The sequence below is a fragment of the Stigmatopora nigra genome, chromosome 14 (assembly GCF_051989575.1).
Source record: "Stigmatopora nigra isolate UIUO_SnigA chromosome 14, RoL_Snig_1.1, whole genome shotgun sequence".
Classification (NCBI taxonomy): domain Eukaryota; kingdom Metazoa; phylum Chordata; class Actinopteri; order Syngnathiformes; family Syngnathidae; genus Stigmatopora; species Stigmatopora nigra.
The window spans coordinates 9,426,566-9,447,964 of NC_135521.1; the positions used below are offsets into that span (position 1 = coordinate 9,426,566).

Below are 21,399 nucleotides of genomic sequence, written 5' to 3' on the forward strand. Positions count from 1 at the left end.
AGCCTTACATTTATCTTGCGAAGCAATTACTGTGCGAAAATAACTAAATGTCTGGAATTAGGAATTCGATGTCTTCTGCATTTCAGAAAATAATAGAATTAGTTCAATCTTTTCTCCAGAAACACAGAAAGCTTTGAAATACACTTAATGTGTAACTTTAGATACACACACCCACCCATATGAAGCATTTAGTCAACTACTATATATACTATGTATCAGGGTGAATTCAACACTCAAAAATAGTGTTCTTTTTAAGTCCTTGTTTTCAAATTCAGTCTATTATTCAACACACACAAAATATGAGTTGGTTCCGGGATATTTTATTTGACATTACAGATGACTTGCCTTTTGTCTTGGCTCCTATTTAGCAAGGCTACAAAGTGGAACAAATTCAAAAGTGACATCAGCTCACGACACAACAAATTGAACAGTAAACGACAATTTCTATGTCAAATGCAGAGCGTCTTGTAGTGTCAACACTAAGTTCTTCATCAGCTAAAGAACAAAGCCGAGTACGGGAGCATGTTTGCAATGACAGTTGTAAGTATTTATTATACATGATCCATGCGGGTTAGTGTAACGATGTCGTTGTCGTCTTGGGGGGAAAACTACGAGCGCTGGAAACGCCTTTTTTATGGACAGTTCTTATTCGATATCATCGGCTTATCTTTTATGTTTCAAGTGAAGTCCTTGCTGCTGCTGTTTTTTGCCTTTAATCCAAACAGCAAACGGCTTTGCGACAAATAGTTGCTAGATACAAAATATATTGCTCGAAGGGAAGCGAGGCGGGAAAAATAATGCGTCGGCGAGGAAAGTACAGTCGACTGCTAGTCTTTTATTATACTGACGTGGTTTAAGTCAAGCAGTAAATAATGCTCTTATCCGTTTGTACTTGTTGAGTTAGGTAAGCTAGACTTCAGGTGATGAAGCAACAAAGGCCAAAAAAAAAGCCAAATTGCAAGCCGAAGGGCTGCAAAATGTTAAAGAAATAGTTTCAAAAGGATACATTTGGAAGGCGATGTCATTCGTGGGCGTTCAGGGGACGAGCGGTCCCAGCCGAAGCTCCACGTGGTGAGTGAGCCAAACGGGCTCGGTGGCGGTCTCGCCCCCCTCCTCGCTCGGTCTGATGGACGCGGTGAGGTCCCGGGAGTCGTGTCGCATCTTAAATGTAACGGTGACGTCGGCGTCTTCTTCTTTGCGGGGGATGACTTTGATAAAGAAACCAATCTTGTTGGATTTCCTGAATGCGACCACACTAGAGGCAGAGGATGGGGGGTGAAATGTTGGAGCGCAGTGGGAATATGGTGAATGAGGTACTTACTCGGGGTCATCCTGGAAATCCTGAGGTTCAGCCAATTCATCATACTCGGCGGCGGCATCCTTCCCTGCGAGCACCAGCTCCTTACGGGGTACGATGACCTTTAAAACAAATGCCATCCAAACACTCAAGCCTTGTCTCTTTAAACAAAGCCAACTGTGAGACTCATCTTTATCCTCGTTGTCCAATAATGTGTCGCCAACTCAAAAACTAATTAGCGCATTTAGTAGGTACGATTACGAATTAAAAAAAAGGACCTTTTCGCACCAGCCAAAATGTCATCAAAGATTACAATCAACAGGAAGTGATACAGCAATGCCCCAAGTTAGAAGAAAGGCTCTCCAAAAATTTCAAGAAGTGACTCATAATGTTCTACTATTTTTATTGTTTTGCTGCATTGCCATTGAAAGTCAATGTAATCACCCATGGAATTTATCTAAGAACTTATGTTATGCTATTTTAACATGTTTAATCTTTTTTTTCTCCAAAAAAAAAAAAAAAATCCCAACTAAAAATGTGACTCATACATGTAGGCAATTACACACATGCATTTTTTTGTTTGTTTGTTTTTAATTGCCAAAGCTAAGATTCAAACACTACCTCATGAATATTAAGCAGATGAGCTAATCCCTCATGCAGCCCAGTATCAACCCCTTAAAAACTGTCAAACAACATCTCTTCCTATCCCAGACCCTGCAGTCTACATGTTCCTGACACCAGAACTGATGTCGGTGCATGGCCTCCCAGCAAAAAAGAGTCAAATGAACATTTCACCCGCTGAGTCATGAGCCAACGAACAGACTGCATATTTTTGGAAGAGCCGCTCACAGTAAGCATTTGAAGAGCAGGCCCCGCAGGTGTTTGAATGTCAAACGAAGCAGGAACTCAACAGCGCGTTCACTTTGGCCGCAATGCGACTAGAAATGGGGCAAACTCTTGTTTTTTGGCCAGGAGCTCCGATTTACCTGTGACATCATCTTCAAAAAAAAGGGGCCAAGACAAACAAGCTATCGGGGCTGTGCGTCTTAATGGCCGCCGGGGAGGCGCGACTCAGTGGAGCGTCCTTGTATTGGATCACCGTGCCATCCACTGTTTCTGTGACAGCTGACAAATTGAGCTCAACCTGGAACTGGCTCCCCTGTGAGATGAATAGTGCCAAGTCCAGATGGACATAACCCATTGGGAAGATGTCAAGCGAAATTCTTTGATTTTTTTCCCAATGAAAATGAAATTGAAGATAAAGCGTCCAATTTGTAACTGCTTTGTCTCCATCTTTTATTTTGGCAACGTCTCTTGTACTGCATCGAGGGGAATAACTGATTTTCCTCACCTCTGCACTGCTATTAAAGAAAGTTACAGCTTCTATATTGTACAGGAACACCAGAGGGACTGAGAACTGCAGTAACATCTAATTTTAAAAGCTGTTAAGATGACAACTACACACACGTATAGCAAACAAAGCGCACCGCTGAGTTTAGAAATCCCCCAAAGAGAAACATTTCCATGAGCTATAATATTTGGATTAGCTACAAAGGCAATCCCCAAGTAACGATAAAAGGCAAATAACCATTCTTCTTCCCCACCCTCGCTAATTGGCTTGATAGCAGCCTTTTACTGCATCGTTTTCCAAAGAGTTGCTGATGTGAATCATTCAATTCAGCTGCGGAATATTATTTTTTTCCCCCAATGGCAGCAATCGGAAGGGCTGAGAAAAATGATAGAATCACTAAATGATGAGGAAAAAAAAAATTAAATGATCCAGCAAACAACTATAATATGCTGTTAGATCCTATTTGGCTTTTATAAGAAAATTATTGAATCAACTTCTTTGAATTGACAGTTCTAAATTAGGTTTTTTTTTGGCGGTTGAGACAGAAAATACAGTGTATGTTGTTAGACTATAAATATAGCAACTTACTCCAATTCCTTAACTCTTATGTCATATTCTTCAATGTGTATAACTAAAAGTGTGATAAAGAGGTCCTAAGAATGGTTGGGCTGTAAATACCTCTGCAGTGCTGTTAATGTCATCTGGGTCTTCTTCATCACAAGAAATCAGAGTCACATGGGTGACATTCTCCACTGGGTTGGTCAAGGTCAGAAGCACTTGGCTCTCCTATATAGTGACAAGAAAGCCAAGGTTCAATCTGATGCCATTTAAAACCAATACTGATAAAGCCACAAAAGCATAGAAATAACAGCAAGCAATGATGCATTTCATAATCATTAATTATCATTTGAAAAAACTGACCTTCATGTGGCGCAGATTTGGAATGGACATAATTCGCACTTCAGGGATGTAACTCCTACAGGAGGAAAAGAGAACTAGATTTATTGGTCCTATTTTTTATTTTTTTTTATTGCAAAGGTGTTTCATTTGTTATAGAAATGAAGGCATGCAATAACTTGGACAGACACAGCAAAACCAGCCTATGTAATGTCTATGGATCTTTGTATATTGTATGGTTGAGACTCACACAGCCACCAGGTGAATTTTAAACTTGATGGAAGTCGGGTTGAATTCAGGCTTGCTCAGGTTATGCTCGCATTTCTAAAGAAAAGGGAAAAAAAAGCATTAAATAAAAGTCAACCCTTCCTATAAACACTATACTAAAGTGGGAAAATGCATTAATCTATAAAATGAATATATATATATATATATATATATATATATATATATATATATATATATATATATATATATATATATATATATATATATATATATATATATATATATATATATATATATATATATATATATATATATATATATATATATATATATATATATATATATATATATATATATATATATATATATATATATATATATATATATATATATATATATATATATATATATATATATATATATATATATATATATATATATATATATATATATATATATATATATATATATATAAACTATTCTTTTTTTACTATTTTAATTTTATTTATAATACAGTTGTATTATGTGTTATAATCAAAAAATATTTCATTACATAACACATACCTGTCAACCTCGAACCATTTGTGATCTTACCAAATTTTGTTTTCGCCCTTACATATATGTATAAATACATGGAAAATCTTACCACTTTACTTTTTTGTAAAAAATCACGAACAACAAGTAGACATAAACATGAAAGTAAACATAAACAAGGGAACAGGAAACGGAAATCACATGGTGAAAGTGTTACAAAACGAAATGTTTATCATGATCTTTTTTTTTTAGCCAATCAGAGGCGCCGGTACATATATCACTTGGCAGACATGCGTTTCCGGGAAGAAACAATGGCGGATGGTGAAAAATGGCTAGAAAGTGCCTTAATTTATTTTTTTTTCTCAAAATCACCGTTTAGCGTACCATTTTCATGTGTACAGCGTACCAATATAAAAATGGGCTTTCAGTTGTACCAATTACGGCGAGAACGTACCAGTTGACAGGTATGCATAACATGATTGGCCACAAACATCTGGTACCATAAGCTCATTTGTCATACCAAAATGCAAAGAATATAAATAAATACAGCTTGGTTTATTTTTTTGCATTTTCATTGGTCTAAAAATAAGAATTATCACCAAAATAAAAAGTTTGGATGAAGAAAATGCACTCACAAACTATGCTTATTAAAAGCCTCCTGTACCAACCAGAATGCCAACCATTGAGAACCAATGACATCTAAATAATTGAATGAGTTTTTCATAGCAACCTTGCAGCGCAGCGAGCGCTTCATCAGGAGGTGTTTGTGCCGCGGGTGCAGCTGCGAGGCTCCCGCGGGCTGGAAATCGGGCTGCAGGAGTCGCTGGCGCAGGCGGGTCACTAAGCAGAGGAAGCAACATAAAACTCAAGCACCCCTAAACCTTAAATGCTCGAGGGCTGTTTGAGCCAATGAGTTACGTAAACTTCTTGTATCTTGGGCCTGATTTCCAATCACATGATCAAATCTGGGACAACTCTAGAAATATTACCCTCTGGCAAGCAGATGGGCCGGGTGTAGCAATCTTCGGGCAGGGGCTCCACCTCATCAACGGCCTGGGCGGGCTCGATGATGATCTCTCGTTGGTCCTCCCCTTCTTTCAAGCTGCAAAGAATAAACATCATTTTATCATCATTGTGGGTCCAATGGACAACCAATCACACCTGTCATTCTGTCAGTACGGATATATCAAGAGTCGCAGTATTCAAATGCAGAAATGAAAATGCAACTCACGAAAGACCAGCCAAAGTGGAAATGGGCGCTCCAGAACGCTGGCGTTGCAGTCGTGTTCCCAGGCCGTACTTTTCCTGCACGTTCAAGTAAAACCAGTATTAATTCAATGCAGGTGCTTTTCAATATAGAGCTACTTTTCTCCTATTGGTTCATTTTTAATGTACTTTTCTCCTATTGGTTCATTTTAATGAAAGATGTTGACAGTAACAATTGCTTTGGACAAAGAACTAGCAAGTATCAGACAAAAAAATATATTTATGTACATGGGAAGGGAATAAAAAGCCTTTCTGTGGATACAGGAGAGAATCAATTAATGTTTATCCGATTTTCACAATTGGTATCCAATTAGGTTAGTGTTGATTAAAAATCTTCTTTTTTTATACTTCTACAGGCTGTCCCCCATAAAAGATAAATTGAATATAGTAATAAAAATCCTCGCTAAAATGATTAGATTTGAACAAAATAAATAAACAAATAAATTAAATCATGAGTGCCCCTTTTTTTTCCTTAAGTCTGCACCCTGAGTTAAAATATGCCTTTTATTATTCATTTATGGAGAAAAAATCTGAGGATTTGATGGTAAATGGTAACCTTTCAATGAAATTGAAAGCACAAGATGTCCAATCCCTTTTTCACTTCATTTTACGTAAAGTTCAACAAAAAGAAGTAACAGAAGGTGGGCACATAATATATTTTTTCAATATAAAGACAAATTGTGACTTTTTGAGGGGGAACAGCTCATACTCTGCTGTTTCACAATGATTTTATAAAAGACTTTAAAACACTTTAATCCAGCATTTTTGACCTCACACTGATGCCTCTCTTCTCTCCGGCTAACTCTCACAAAAAGGCTCCAGTGTGTGAATAGCATTTTAGCACTTAGCACTAAGCCATTCATGTGATCTGCCAGGTCACACGTTAGCACATGAGAGATGAAAACAACATTACTGCAAAGAAAAAGAAAAAGCAAATACAACTCACCACCACGTGAATAGTATGTTGCTGGTTGGGGGTCAAAAACAAAATATCAGGGATGCATTAGCAAAAAAAGAGGAGAGAATAAAGATGCATGAAGAGATTAAGCAAACATTAAGTGACATGCAACAGAAATACACCCAATTAGAATTGTTGTAAGAGCCAAAGCAAGCTGATTTTTTAAGCACATGTTTTTTTTTTGTTAATTTAGTTTTGATTTATGCCACCGTTAATTTGAGTAATGCAAAATATTTAGAAAAATTGTTTCAGAATTGATGTCAGTTCAATTTACAATAACATGAAGGATATAGATTTGAAAATGTTTACCGAAAAAGCCAAAGGCATGCACTGTCGCCTCCTGGCCAGTTTCTTTCGGTCTCTCTCTTGTTTCTCTCTGTGAGCCAGTTGTTGGTAATACTCCATCAGCTTGTTAATCTGAGGGGACACGAGATTCTGAGAACATCTTGAAATTTGCAGATGACACAACAATATTACGTATCTCTATGTAGGTATCATTTTGAATACAAATATTGGGTCTTGTGGCCAAACTAAAAAGTTGAAAACACTTAAAAATAAAGAACATTTAAATCGAGGGTGAAAAAAATACAAATCTGAGTTCAGTCAGTGCCCTAGAGCAAATTATTTTGAACCATGAAGGTTCCACTGTATACAAATACAATGTGAAGAGCTGTTTATTCCAAAGATTCAACCACAGACATCGATTCAGAACATCAAACCATGTGACCAACTAGAACTGGAACATACCCGCTGATTATGACAATTCTCAGGTTCCTGCCACCCACCACTAGCTGTTAAAGAAAGGATAAAAAAAAGTTTTATATCATTTTTTTTAAGTTAAACAGTCTTATTCATGATGTGTTACATATCGGTACCCACCGACTGATTTGTCAGCCATTCCTACATCCCTAGAGGTCCAACGGCAGAAGCCACAGGCCAAATAGTAGGCCTTTTTCATAGCAGTCTTGGTGGGATCATCAGGGAGAGGAGCCGGGATGTTTGTGGCCCGAGTTGACAAGGTGTGCATGCAGCATGGGCAGTCGAAACAGTTGGCACACCTACAATAACAATAAGGGAGGGATTTCATTGAATAACTATTGACAAAAGATCAGAGCGGCTATGGAAAAGCTTCTCTTTATCGCACCTATTCTTTTTCAGTTTGGCTTCGGCAGAAGGCATATTTTCTAGGCAGCTTGGGCAATAATGAGAGTCCACCTGATCCAGAAAAAAATGGGTGAAAATGAGAGTCAGGTTATTTGTCCAGTCTGTTGACAACATATACAAACTAAATTTTTTGGTAGATCTTGAGACTTTTTGATCAAAACGATTGCTTAAGAACAATAACAATTGTTTGGTTAAGACAGGCAGGCTCGCAATAATAGATGTTTTAATTTAAGCCCATCCTAAATCATCACAATATAAACCATGGCAAGGAAAAAGTCATCGCTGGAACTAAGCTTGGAGAAGCTAAATTTGGTCTTTCTGGGTACGGTGCTTGTAAATGAAATCAAACTGTGCTTAAATGTAAACAATATCAGGTTGTGCGTTGAATTAACCCACGCGATCTGCAACTTTTATAAACATTTATGGGCAATCACAGTTAGCAAATGCTAAGAGTAGTCATCTTAAACGCCCATTTACAAAACAGCTAACATAACCGGAAAGAAATGTATTTACAAAGAGCCAATCGAACGAAGGGATTTAATGAGTGACAGGTTCAACAGCCACTGTGCAGGAGACAACTCCCTTTAACCCCGCCTATAATTCTGACAGGGTAGCAAGCTAGAGAAAGAAAAGCTAATGCCTTGAAACTAGGAGAAATCTGGACAGAACATACCTCGTGGGATACGCATTCCAATGATCGGAGCTCGCTACAGTACCGACAAAAATAAAGCTGGGAGAGAGGAGCCCGGATCTTTTTCTCCCCGCGGACCAGATAGATGACTCGATCTGGCTGGAGAAGGGAGGCCATCTCTGTCTGACTTCCACGACTGCTGCGCGGTTTGTCTGCCTGGCTGTCAACTAATTTGGAAGTGTATTTAATGTCGCCCTCTTGTGGGAACCATTGGAACTGAATCCATGTTCATATATCACCACAAAAACACTTCTGCTTCACGAATGGAATAAAAAAGAATATGTTTTTCTTTATAATGTTTTGTTTTTATTAAAAATGACAAATTAAAAGTGAGCAATAATAATAGTGAATCATAATAATAAATACATCGGCAATGCATAAGTAATACATAAATAAGCCGTCAATATAACACCATACACTTTAGTCTAGTTAAATTTGAATGTATAATACAATTGGATAAATCTTACAAAATTAATTAATCAAATTTATGCAGCGCTTTGTGGTCAATGACGTCAATAAAAGGGCGTCCTCAGCAACAGATGATTTCGGCTCACCTCCTCCAGGGCTTTATTTCCATTGAGGGAACAGCGGAAATTTCATCCGGCAGCAAGTGGACAAGATGAGGAAGATTTGGTCTCCGTTGCAGCTCATTCTGCTCCTGTTTGGCCCGCTGCTGCCTTCCAACGCCGACGGAGTCCCCCTAACTCAGGTACATCTTATCTTAATAAAGTCCATCTAAAGTAAAAATCAATGATTTGATTTGTTACCCACAGTGGTGCACGCCACCCGCAGATGGTACCATCTACAAATACCAGGCGATCCCGTTAAATGACACCCATGCCGTTAACTTTAGCCGATTTATAGGGAAAACTGTCCTCTTCATCAACGTGGCCACTTACTGACGTTTCACCTATCAGTACGAGGGTACGTGAACGCAGCACAATCATCCTTAATAACGCAATATATACTACACAAATATAATTGATAAGAATCCAAATGTGAGTTGCATTTTTGTTTTTGTTTGTCTTGAACAGAGTTGAATGCACTACAAGAAGAGATGGACATCCACGGTCTCACTATTCTCGGCTTCCCGTGTAATCAGTTTGGGAAACAAGAACCTGGGAATAAAAATGAAATCCTGCCAGCTCTGAAGTAGAGAATTTTAAATGAATTTCATTATTTTTTTGCTTAGGTTTCCACCTCTTAATAAGAGACTCTTTAATGTTGAGGATGTCAATTTTTCTGAGTTGAAAATATTAAAATAGGTCATCTTTTAACCCTTAGAGGTCAAAGTCAAGGCCTGTGGACCAGAAGAAGCCCAATACATCATTTGGGGAAGCAAATCCTTCAAGTTTCTCACAAAAACAAAAACTTAAGCGTTTGAAAAAGACAAATGATTAAAGAACTGAATATTTAAAGATTTTTTTTACTCCTTTTGTATGTTAAATTAACCTAAAAATCTAGATTTACACTTTCTACCCCTTTTTAAAAATCATTGAATGGCTGATAGTAACAAATCAGTCATTGTTTTAGTAGCCATTGGTTGGAAAACTCCCATCTCACTTTCTCATTAATCATCAAAGACAGGAAACAAAATCTAAAGTAGCAAATATGCAATTCATGCCAGCCTTCAAGGACCAAGTTCTAAAGTGTGGAAAGACTGGCCTCTGATAAGCTTCTCCATCTGCATTCCAGGCATGTCAGACCCGGCAATAACTTTGTTCCCAACTTCATGCTGTTTGAGAAGGGTGACGTGAATGGGAAAGATGAACAAGAGGTCTATACCTTCCTCAAGGTGTGTTTTGCTAGATTGGAAATGAGCAGTATTTTACAGAGGAAACACAAACTCGCAATTAGGGGAGAGTGGGGTTGTTTGTCACAAATGTTCAAATATATAATTTCCTATGTAAATATATATCTTCTTTTCTAGAGTTCCTGTCCCCCAGTCTCAGACACATTTGGTAATCCCAACAACAGGTTATTCTGGGAACCACTGAAAGTCAATGACATCAAGTGGAACTTTGAGAAGTTCTTAGTGGGCTCAGATGGAAAAGCTGTGATGAGATGGCACCCATCCGTCGAGGTTTCCAAAGTGCGAGCTGATCTTCGAAAATACCTGCTCCAACGTTACACAGAAGATGTTTTCAACTAGATTGTTGTAATCGTTTTCACCAGTAATCAACTTTCTGGAGCTGTAAATGAAGCAGGTTTTAATTCAGAAAGGTGGCATGTTAAATGAAGAAGAGGTTTGAAAACAGGAATACTGTGAGGCCTCTTTGGAGTCTTAAGATTCAAGACAGTTTTTCAGTGCATTCAAGCTGTCCTGTAATCTCACATCATGTTATCTTTGCAAACCAAAACCTGCTTGCATTTACACCCTCAGTCAACTACTTTAAATAAACCAATGACAAATGCACACTTGTTTGCCGTATTATTGGAATTCAGATTATCTTTTAAGGATGTGGCAATGATGTCATGTTTCTATCTTGAATTTAATAGTACACATTTCTGTTGAAATGGGTCATCAATTCAGTCCAGTTGCTGTTAGTTACCATAGAATTTGCATGACATGACGACCTAAATTGCTTTGGAGGATTGTGACACTAGTTTGTAAAATATCTCACAAATATGCAAATTACTCACATAGTCCTGCTTCCTTTCTAAAAATGAAAAATAACTTCTGTATAAAAGCACACCAGATAAACATTTAGAATAGATTTATTAAGCCAGTCAATACAAAAGATCTCACATGTGCTTTTGCCTACAGCAAAACAGAAAAAAAGGCCTGCAAACCAAGAAATACAACCGCCAGTAATCAAAAGAATAACGTTTCAAACGTGTACGTTTCCCTTCTCATCCCACCTATCAGATTCATTTCTCAATATAATGTAATGCTTCGTTAAAAAATAATCAGATTCTGCAAATTTTGAAGCCCTTTCGTCTGACTACCACAAAGCGTCATCACGGCTAAGTCGATGGACGAGGCAAGTGTCAAAGATTAAACAAGACATCTCAGCCTCGAAGACTGTTGCTCGGAGTAAAATAACAGCTGTAAAAAGATTGCGGAACTGTTTAGCGTACTGCTCCGGGCTTAAAAATGTGCATGAGGAAAAAGGCATAGTGACATAGGTGATTCAAAAAAAGTCATTGAAGTACTGCGTTTAATGAGATTAGGTCCATTATCATGGTAAAAAAAGAAAATCTTGCCTATGTTGTTGCTTACAATGTCCGACACAAACAAAATGTCAATAGCTACAATATCTTGAGAATACACTGACAACATTGAGCGGCATTACTAAAAGACAATGATCCACACTTAGGCAATGCAACTATCAAAACAGCAGGTTATAAATAAATTAGCAATCACAAATATGTTTTTGGTATGATACGTCAAAAATCCCCCTTGCACCCACCCACCCTAAATGTTTGTATGCAACAACAACGTTTGGACCAGTTACACATGGGACATTTCTATCACATCAACGTACTCTGAAGTCTTCTGAAATTAATTAACATTAACTTTGTAAATTCACTGGCTGAATTTACCTACGTCCATTGTTGGAATGGGAATGGCTTACTGTAACCCTACAAAGTTGCTAAATTAAATTGTTGCAGATTGGAACGCAAAAGTTAAGATTTCCTAGGGGTTTCAAGGGGGGGTTGTCAAGTAATCCAACCTATAAACAAAAGACTTTATTTCATGAAAAAAAAATGAAATAGTTATATTCAGAAGTGACAATTCTTCCACAAATAGCCTTATAAAACGCAAGTATAAACAACATTACAATAGGATATCTACAGTTCAGTAGGAAAATGATAGATCACACCTTTTCAAAACAAAACTGATTTCATGCTACAACCCAATTTCCATTAAGCGGTGGAACTTTAGTGCTTTCCAGGATCTATATTCTGTCGCTCCCTTTTACCAAAACCACCACCACCCCCACCACCACCACCACCCCCACCCCCTGTTGCTCCTCCACCGGCTACTGTCGCACCCCCTCCACCCGCCGCCGCTGCCGCCGCTGTGGACTGGTCTACAAATATACACACACACACACACACAAAAAATGTTTGCCTTTGTCTCCACATATTGCTTTTTTATCCAAAAATATAGGCGCCATTGAAAAAAAAAAAATGAAAGCACCGATACTGGTGCTAAAGCTATACTATTTAATTGTGTTAAACAGAATTGTTTTCATCATCATTATTATTTTATTATTATGAAACTTAACTTTTCCTTTTATCTCCAAGCAAATACTTTAACTGGCTTTAGTTAGCAAATACTCCATTTACTGTAGGCAATGTCATGGCAATATAATGTTTAAGTTTTGTGTCTTTTTTTAATAAAAGGGACAGTACATATTAATGAAACTATTCATATTCATGTTAATGAATATAAATGCTCACACTTTTTAAGTTCTCGCAACTTAAAAAGGGAAAAAAAGTTTTTCCTCAAGTTTAAGAACTGATTTGATCAAGTTAACTTTAACTTTCCATTTACATAAAAGACCCACATTGTACATGAATACTGAATGGTTGACTAAATGCCCAGAGAATGTTACATTGACAAGGGAAACGTCATTGTAATGCCACCACAGCTTACCTGCATTATCAGGAGCCGGTCGTGAACTCTCGCCCACCGCTCGGGCTGTTCTGGGTTGTAGAAATGATGAAGACTGCCATGGAAAACCCTGAGGAGAAAGAAAAAGTCCTCACTCAAACCATAAATAGAACAACTAAAAATTTCAAACCAAGTCTGGAGCTAAAAATGTTTAGAAATCTCAATCAAGTCCACAAGAGTCTCAACACTAAGTGTTCCTCCCAAGAGAAAAGGCGCAAAGCGGTAGAAAAGAGAGCCTGATTCTGTCAGCCAGAATGACGTAGGGGCCTTTGAGGACCCTTACCAGGTTAACAGGCTGGAAGTCTCGTACGGGGGGTGGAGCCGCTGCGCCTGCTGCATTGGGCATCCGGGGATGGAAGTTTACGGGCCAGCCCTCAAGGCCCGGCGGTCCCACCTGCACAAAGGGACCACAGTAGGGGGGGCTCAGCGGGCCGTTCACTGAGCCTGACGTGGGGTCTGAGGTACGTCTTTTCTGCTGCTGCCCCTATGAGGGATCACAAGTACACATGTGATCCCCAATTGGTGCACGGATGCTAAACTCAGCCAAAATAGAGGCGCCCTGGTTAGAGTTTGGCCCAAATCGGAACCCCGGATGCGCTGACAAACTATGTCTATTGGAGTCAGGCAGCACATTTGAGTGTGACGTCCAATGGTCACAAGGGGGCGCAAGTTGGTAAGGGTTACCAGGAAATCATGCAGGTACGTATGTTTGGAGGGGCGTGGGGGGGTTAATTTGTCATCTATCAAAGCCGGCCGGTCTTTCATTGGGGACTCGTGCACAATTTCTCACGCGCAATCCTAGACGTTACCTGCTTGTGGTGCTGCATCTGCAGTCTTTCTAGCTTGCATCTCTCGGTGTGTTCACGTTGACACTCGTTCTGTGCCTGATGCAGCTGTGGGTGGGTAGAAAATGAAAAAATAAGTGTCTTCAGAGATGAGGCAATTATTAAGTTCTTTTGAAAAAAATAGGAGTGACTTTATAAAGCTACTTGGTCAGCAAATAACAAAAAAAAGTCAATTTATCATTGCAGTGCTTTTAAATGCCACCATATGCTGTGTCAGTGTTATGGTAGGGAATAGCGTTTTATCAGGTCTAAATAATTGAGAGAAAATCTCAAGAAAAAGGATGATTCTAAGAATTGACACTAAGAATCATTAGGAAAAACTCCATCACCTGATTGGTCAAGTTCGTAATTTGAAAAAAGGATGAATCGAAGAATTTACACTAAGAATCATTAGAAAAACTCCATCACCTGATTAGTCAAGTTCGTGATTTGAATCTGCAGTCGCTCCACCTGCCGCCTCAAGTCTTCTTTTTCCTCGTTCATTCGCTCTCGGTCACTACGTTCTTTTCGGAAGTCTTCTTCAAAGATTTTTACCTGATTCCCACAAACAAACAACGAATGATGAGATGAACACAAACATTTCACATTTAAAAGCATGTTTTTTCCAACCTGTTCTTTTAGAACGGCAATTTGGGTGAGCAGTTCTTGCTTTTTAAAGTTATTGGCAACATCTTGGCCAGGCGGTGGCGGTTGGGAGGATGAAGTCGCGTGCAAATTTAAGGCTTCTTCTAAAGCCTGCAAACATACAAAGTCTTCTTTAAAAAAAATAATAATAATGTTGTCGGATGAAAGGTTTAACAGCTTTAGATGCCACATAACAAACCCTGTTAAGTCGTTGGATTTCTTTTTCCTGGTATTCTCGCTGTTTGCTAAGGGGTAAAAGTTGGTCCTGCAGGTAGTGGACTTTCTGCTTCAACTCGGTTGCCTCAGTGTTTAGACACTCCTTTTCACCCTAATTCACAACAAAAAAAAAAATCAATGTTTTTTCTTCATCAGAATTTTCTTTTGACCTCATGTTTTACCTGCACATTTTCAATTTTGGACTTTGCTAGCAGCAGTTTCTTGTCGTAGTCGCGCTGCCTCTGTTCTCGCTCCGCTTCCAGATCAGCCACGGTTTTCTGGGAATCGGCGAGCCTCTGTCTGAGGTCTGTGATCTGTTAAGTCCAATTAAAAAACATTTACTGGGAGGGGATTGATAACTATATAATGTCAAGTAAGGGTTCCACCAATGATTTTAATGGGAGACTAGCCAAATGTTTTTGGAGTCAGTCGCCTAAACGGCTCATAAAAGAATTGTATATGTTACTATCATATTTCTCATTGGTTTCCAAAGCAAAAGCAGGTGTTTGGAAATATTTAATTTTCATTATGATCTGTGGACTATAAAAAAAAAAAATCAGATAATTTACTGCTCCCACATTTTAGTTTTGTTTGGAAAAAAAAAAATCAAACCTAAAAAATACAATATGTACATTACACATTTTTATCCACATATTTCCTTTTCCTTTCCTTAATCTCTTCTTTTACCAAGTGATGAAAATTAGAATCTAAAACATATTTAACATGGTAGTTGTTCAAATGTGTTATTTTTAATGAAATTACAATACCAAATGTGTCAGGGGGGGTGAGAGTCTAACCTAATGACGCAGATGGATATAGATCGACTTTGGTGGTTTTATAGAAGGCAGCATGGTGTACCCATCACGAAAAAGCGTCAAGTTCGTTTTGAGATATACAGCATGTGACTACATGCGTCTATCGGTCTATTTATCTGTCTGTCCCTCCCTTGATTGCACCACAACAGGAGGTCAGTAGATACAAGAGTGGTTAGGGGGAATTCTCGCTGAAGGCATATGTGGTAAGTCTGCACACATAGCTAGGCTATTGCAAGAGCATATCTTTTCCACTCAAGCGTACACCAGACAGCTGAGATAATGTCATTTAAAAGCTATGTACTTTTTATTATATTTCAATAACAACCAGTCAATTTATATTACTATATCAATTTGGGGAAAACTAAAACTATTGTCACACATTCACACTATTTGAATCATTTTATGCAATATCTTGTGTTCTAGTTTGAGTAAAGCTACACAAGTATTTTGACCCTTGCAAAATTTGCGAGTTTTATAATTGATTTGTATGTAGTAGAACTGAAACGTGATATACTAGAGAGCAAATATTTCCAATGAGGGTGATGGCCTTAGTCATAAATGTACCTTCTGTTCAAACTGTGACTTCATTGAATTCCACTGAATGTCCCACTGCTTATTCACCTCCAGTACCTGTGGGACACATGACACAAAACCAAATGAGTAAACTGCATCCCCCGCCAAAAAAAAAAAAAAAGCCCACTACTAAATAGTCAAACTAAAATGACAAAAGAAGAAGAGACCCACATCTTTTCTTTGTTTCTCTAGGAGCTTGATCTTCTTTTCATAAACCTCAACATCACAAGGTTTACTTGGGCTTTTCTCAGCAGCTTTTCCAATCTGGGGGCGCACAAAAAAAATGTTGAATTCACACTTAGTGGAATAAATGAATCTGTGAGTTTAGAAAATGTTGCTAATGTTATTCTCCAGCAGTGGTGAATAACATTTGACATTATTTAAATTTCCATATATTACCATGATAAAAATCACAACTGAGAATAAGTGAGGGCTCAAACAAATAAGTGTACAACTCATAGTACAGAAAATATGTTAAACAGATGCACGGCCCATTGGCTTTTTATTTTTGGTTTTGATTCAATAGTGTTTTTTCTTCATCACGCATTACAGCACTGCCATCATTCCATTTGATTTACCTTCTGAGGGGTGGAGGCTTCCGTCTTGGATCTCACCACGTCACATTCGTCTTTAACTGGCTCCTCTTTGGTGTCGGATGTTTCATTGTCCGACGCCACCGTAGATGATGACGATGAGGATGCTGCTGCCGTTGTTGCTGCTGTTGTTGCTGCCACTGCTGCTGCTCCTCCTCCTCCTCCTGTCACAAGCTCCTTGAGTTTCTGATTTTCTTGCCTGAAAATAGCAAAGCAAAACACAAACCTGAAAAGCAGGCAAGAAAGAGCAATTCCAAAAGTCTGTTGCAAAATCTGAGCTATTGGATAGACAACCAATTCAAATGGACTTCCACTCAAAATGAATTGAAACAAGACGTGAAATAATTAAGTGTACTTTGTTTTTTTTTTGACTTGAAGTTTTCCTCTTAATTTCAAATGTCCACTTTCTACCACCATTTTAAATTAAAGATAGCTCAAACATGTTGGTAAGAAAATGACAACCAGTAAAATCAACAAAAAGTGCAGCCAGATTGACTTTTTTCTTTTTATTTTAAATTACCTCAGCTGTTCTAAATCTCGATTCCTGATATGATGATCGTCTTCCATTTTTTTCCGAAGCTCATTGTTCTCCTGTCTGAGCTGCTCACACAGATTCTGCGAAGAAAAAGTAAGTTAAATACATTCAGTAGGTTTTACTATGCTTAGCTCCAATTTGAGTGAAAGTCTGTATGAGCAAAATTAAGAAATACCACTGAGCCTATTATATAGACACACTTGCTTTTCTACCTGATGTACAAACTTAGTTTCCCCCCTCTAAATTGCATGTACATAACTAGCAATAGAACATTTCATTGTGCAATAAAAAATAAATTAAAACCCTCATATGTCAATTGAGATAATTTTTCCATTCACTGCTCGATTTATCGACTTGGTTAAAATAAGTGGTGTCAAACACAAGACATTATTTACAATATGAAGTGTTCAAAATTGCTAAATACCAAATGACAAAAGTAAACTGAGGACTGTAAGCCTGGTTAAAACATTCCAGCATAACAAAGGTTTACCACAACTAAAAAAATAAAAATAAAAAAAAACATCTAAAATAGCCCCTTTCAGGTGTTGCATCAATTTTTTTAAGTGCTTGAATGTTGGGTTTTGACTCCACACCCTTTGAAAACAGGCAACACCTTGTATTTTTCTTTTTTCTATATGACTTAAGAAATAATAAAATTGCCATTATGACATCCAAAAGTCCAAAAATAACGCTATAGATGGATTTCTATCCTAATTTTAAACCCTTTTTAATACCATGTATTGGTATTCTATGAACAAAAAAAGTTATCAGGGCATGTCAGTTTTTTTTTACAAAAAAAAAATATATATAAAAATCCTCCAAAAAGTATTTGCGATGTTCCCCATAAAGCATTAACATGGTCAGTAAAATATTCAAAGTAAAAAAGAAAAATACATATACATACAAAAAAACTGAAAAATAAAAATAGATGAGTAATTTTGTCCTGTCATTTACCTGCAAAAGTGACGTCCTCTGTTCATTCTTTTGCACTTTTGAAGAAAGATGGTGAAACTCCACAGCCATCCGACCAAGGTGAGCTAACAGCTGGTTAGGGTTGGACTCTTCGGCAAATAAACTAAAGGAGCTCTCCAATTTCTTCAACTGGCTCGCCAGCTCGACGTTCTCCTGTGGCAGGAGGGGGATTACTCCGACAGCCGAGCGGGCCTGAAGATACACCCACCCACATGTTCACTAGTCAACATTTCCTCACAAGGTAAATCCCTATCTACAAAGTACATTTGAAAAAAGGAACCACACAAAAGGAATCCTACAGTTACTACTTTTTACAAGTCAAACCAGTTGAGCTCCTCTAATGATTTTAACTGACTATCATACCATTTATGTCATCTCTACCAAGGCATGAAATTACTACTATGCCCCTTAGGATGCAGCATGTGACTCAATCATGTGATTCCAGTTAGTAATAATAATCTTGGACTTTCCCCTGGTTGACTCAGGCTAAAACTACCAGTACTGAATCAGCTGTTAGTTCACCGGGATAGATTTCAATTCTCGGGAAACTGGGCGTGCAATTGACACACCTGTCAGCGAAACCGCGGCAACTATCACTGCTTTATTACCAAAACGTAAATCAAAAGTCTGCGTCCAAATAAAACGTCTACGTACGGTCAAGGCATCCGACGTCCTTCTGTACATATTGACCACGTCGAACTCTAATAAGGCGTCCTGTAAAAAGCCTACGAGTTAGGTAACCACGGCAAATACGAAGGAGCCCCTCAATAAAAATTCCGCTTATTTGAAATGTTGTAATCTTGGCAAACCTCACACTCACATGAAGTCTGTTAGGCAGAACAGCCCTCGCTAAACAGCTTGCATCCGCTTCTTTTGGCTCAGCCGTGGATTGCAAACAAGGTTTACCTTCAAATGAAACAGTAAGGCACAGTTAACACCAAACCAATCATTTCCCAAACATCCAAAACATTGAAACTTACTCTGCATTTCAGATTGACCGTTACCGCCACCCGTGCACAAACTGGCCGCAAAACTGGAGGACTTGAGCGCCTCGTTATCCCGTACGAGTTCCTCCACCCTCTGCCGAAGCCTGGACGCTTCTAACTGAGACTCTTCGAGCAAATTGCCTGAAAAGAAGAGGCTGTTCAACTTTACCCAGGCTTTGTTGCCACACCAAGAATGCAAAATGATGTTTTGAAGAACAAGTATCACTCCTTCAATGAGTCATAGACACGGGATTAGTAAATCCCACCTACGTTCAGGATATACTACATTTTTCTTTGACGTTGCATGTCTGTCACTCTCCTATTTGTTTGATTTGGCTACAGCAATAAACGGATTGCTAAACTATCAGGTTTGTAGGATTTACTATTTCGGGCTTACCGAGGCTCTTAAGACCTTTCATCCTTTCCCTCAGCATACTGTTTTCCTCCAGGAGCTGTCGATAGCTGCTCCCTCCAACCGCCTCATCCCTGGTCTTGACATCACTCCCACCCGGATCGTAGATGCGATACGGGCCTTTTCCTTCCATGGTTTTGCTCACACGTTAAGCATGGTCCTCAGAACTGAAGAGATAAAAAAAAAAAATGAACTTAGTATATTAACGATTTGAGCAAATGAATGGTGTTTGGAGAGCAAATATAGTAAAATGAGACAAATATCTATTCGTTTGGCTAGAATTGGACTAGTTTTATTCTAGTATGGTTGTCAGGCATGTTATTGATGGCGAAAGACATCCAAATGAATGAATGCTCAGATCTGTCAGCCTTCCCAGGTCAAAATGAATTGGACATCTAATAAAAAAACGAATTCAAATTCACAGCAGAGGGATAAAACCACATGATTGGTGATTTATTATCATTAACTGAACTAAAAATAGGCTTCATTCAGGGAAACTTCCAAGTCATACCCTAGTCTTTCCTACCCTCCCTTAAGGGCAGCCAATGAGTTAAAGAAATACATTTTCATCAATGAAAAAGGGCGGTCTAAATAAAAGCACTGGGCTTAAACAAGAGAAAAAAATCTGCAACTAGAGGATTACAAACACACATTTGCATTCACACAATGGAAAAAAAAATTCCAACACAAAAAGGGATCATAACTCTACAGTATTCATGTCTGATGATTTTGAACCCCCAAATAAATCTCACCAAAATATACAATTCAAATCTCTCAAATTCCGGACACAAAATATCCATACGATCGCGACCTTGATTAATAGAAGCAGGCTAATATTAGTTTTCCCTGTTGTCATGCAAATGACTAGCAACACCTCGTTAGCTGTCTGCTAGCCAAAACTAGATAACAATGGGAGACAGGAAGCAGCGCGTTCCCTTTTAAGCGCCTAACATAGACACTTTTACCGAAATGTCATGTAAGGCAAAAAACGTGGAGATACCTGACAAAGTAATAAGGAAAGCGGCGTCCTTTTTGACACAATGGCTTTCCGCTAGCAGCGGCCTCTTGTCTCTGTGCTCAGACATCTACTGCGGAAGTGGTTGCTGCTATGCCGTAACACGGGAAATTCCACCCGACGCTTGATGTAAACAGCGATGAGTGACAGCCAAAGCGACCAATCAGCGAGCAGCAATGAATGACAGTCCGAGCAGCCAATCAGTGTCACTTTTTACTTTGATACTGCAACAAGTTTTACAAGATAGTACTAGCACATCTAGTATATAACATGTAAAAACATATTTTGTCATCACTTATTATGTTGACTACAAATTTATAATTTATTACATTTACAATTCAATTGAGTCTGCCTTCTGAAATCAATTCATTTTGTGATTGAATATGCCAATTATTATTATGCAAGTTGATTTTGCAAAGACTGATCATTGATTTAATTTTTCTTTTTATTCTTAGTGAGTAAACTTATGTATGAGGTTTAATTTAAAACCCCACTCTGAACCTCTGAACTGTGTCATATGCAAATTATTCTACTCCACTTTGCTTTTTGCAATAATGTAGAATTTTAGTAATGTTACTATGATCACTGATATTACATTATGGATAATTTAATACAACACTGACATCTTGTGGGAATTATCAGAAACATTAGGCTTCTTATATTTGGTTAAAGATAAATATTAAATATCTAGAAAAACTAAACAGAAGGTGAATATAACTGTCAATTCAGACACAAGGGTGTTTACTACAATATATTTAAATGGTGTATTTATTTATTTTGTATGTATTTTATGTCTATCAGTG

At 38.1% G+C, this 21,399-nt stretch overlaps 3 protein-coding genes across 5 annotated transcripts; 1 reads left to right on the forward strand and 2 right to left on the reverse strand.

Annotated features, from left to right (window-relative positions):
• Positions 1 to 300: 300 nt before the first annotated feature.
• On the reverse strand, positions 301 to 8,560 carry dctn4 (dynactin 4). 3 transcript variants are annotated; one of them, XM_077732347.1, is made up of 15 exons: positions 8,369 to 8,560; positions 7,676 to 7,746; positions 7,411 to 7,589; positions 7,279 to 7,322; positions 6,841 to 6,948; positions 6,520 to 6,540; positions 5,539 to 5,612; positions 5,297 to 5,409; positions 5,038 to 5,147; positions 3,796 to 3,869; positions 3,570 to 3,624; positions 3,327 to 3,434; positions 1,322 to 1,419; positions 1,007 to 1,255; positions 301 to 843 (listed from the first exon to the last, which is right to left on the reverse strand). In XM_077732347.1, exons 1-14 carry the CDS (start codon positions 8,501 to 8,503, stop codon positions 1,036 to 1,038), a joined length of 1,410 nt encoding a protein of 469 aa, XP_077588473.1. In that variant the 5' UTR covers positions 8,504 to 8,560; the 3' UTR covers positions 301 to 843; positions 1,007 to 1,035. The 3 variants fall into 3 exon arrangements, with proteins under 3 accessions (XP_077588473.1, XP_077588472.1, XP_077588474.1); XM_077732346.1 differs by having other exon boundaries at positions 301 to 1,255; XM_077732348.1 differs by lacking the exon at positions 6,520 to 6,540 and having other exon boundaries at positions 301 to 1,255.
• Positions 8,561 to 8,949: 389 nt separating this feature from the next.
• gpx3 (glutathione peroxidase 3) lies at positions 8,950 to 10,802 on the forward strand. The gene is made up of 5 exons (XM_077732349.1): positions 8,950 to 9,095; positions 9,160 to 9,310; positions 9,421 to 9,538; positions 10,082 to 10,181; positions 10,317 to 10,802. Exons 1-5 carry the CDS (start codon positions 9,006 to 9,008, stop codon positions 10,536 to 10,538), a joined length of 681 nt encoding a protein of 226 aa, XP_077588475.1. The 5' UTR covers positions 8,950 to 9,005; the 3' UTR covers positions 10,539 to 10,802.
• Positions 10,803 to 11,088: 286 nt separating this feature from the next.
• tnip1 (TNFAIP3 interacting protein 1) lies at positions 11,089 to 20,735 on the reverse strand. Its single transcript, XM_077732350.1, has 18 exons — positions 20,582 to 20,735; positions 19,567 to 19,748; positions 19,164 to 19,310; positions 19,004 to 19,089; positions 18,838 to 18,897; positions 18,166 to 18,375; positions 17,197 to 17,291; positions 16,662 to 16,875; positions 16,255 to 16,347; positions 16,075 to 16,140; positions 14,878 to 15,009; positions 14,679 to 14,807; positions 14,465 to 14,590; positions 14,264 to 14,389; positions 13,820 to 13,903; positions 13,294 to 13,494; positions 12,993 to 13,080; positions 11,089 to 12,423 (listed from the first exon to the last, which is right to left on the reverse strand). The coding sequence occupies exons 2-18, from the start codon at positions 19,712 to 19,714 to the stop codon at positions 12,272 to 12,274; spliced, it is 2,157 nt and encodes a 718-aa protein (XP_077588476.1). The 5' UTR covers positions 19,715 to 19,748; positions 20,582 to 20,735; the 3' UTR covers positions 11,089 to 12,271.
• Positions 20,736 to 21,399: the final 664 nt, after the last annotated feature.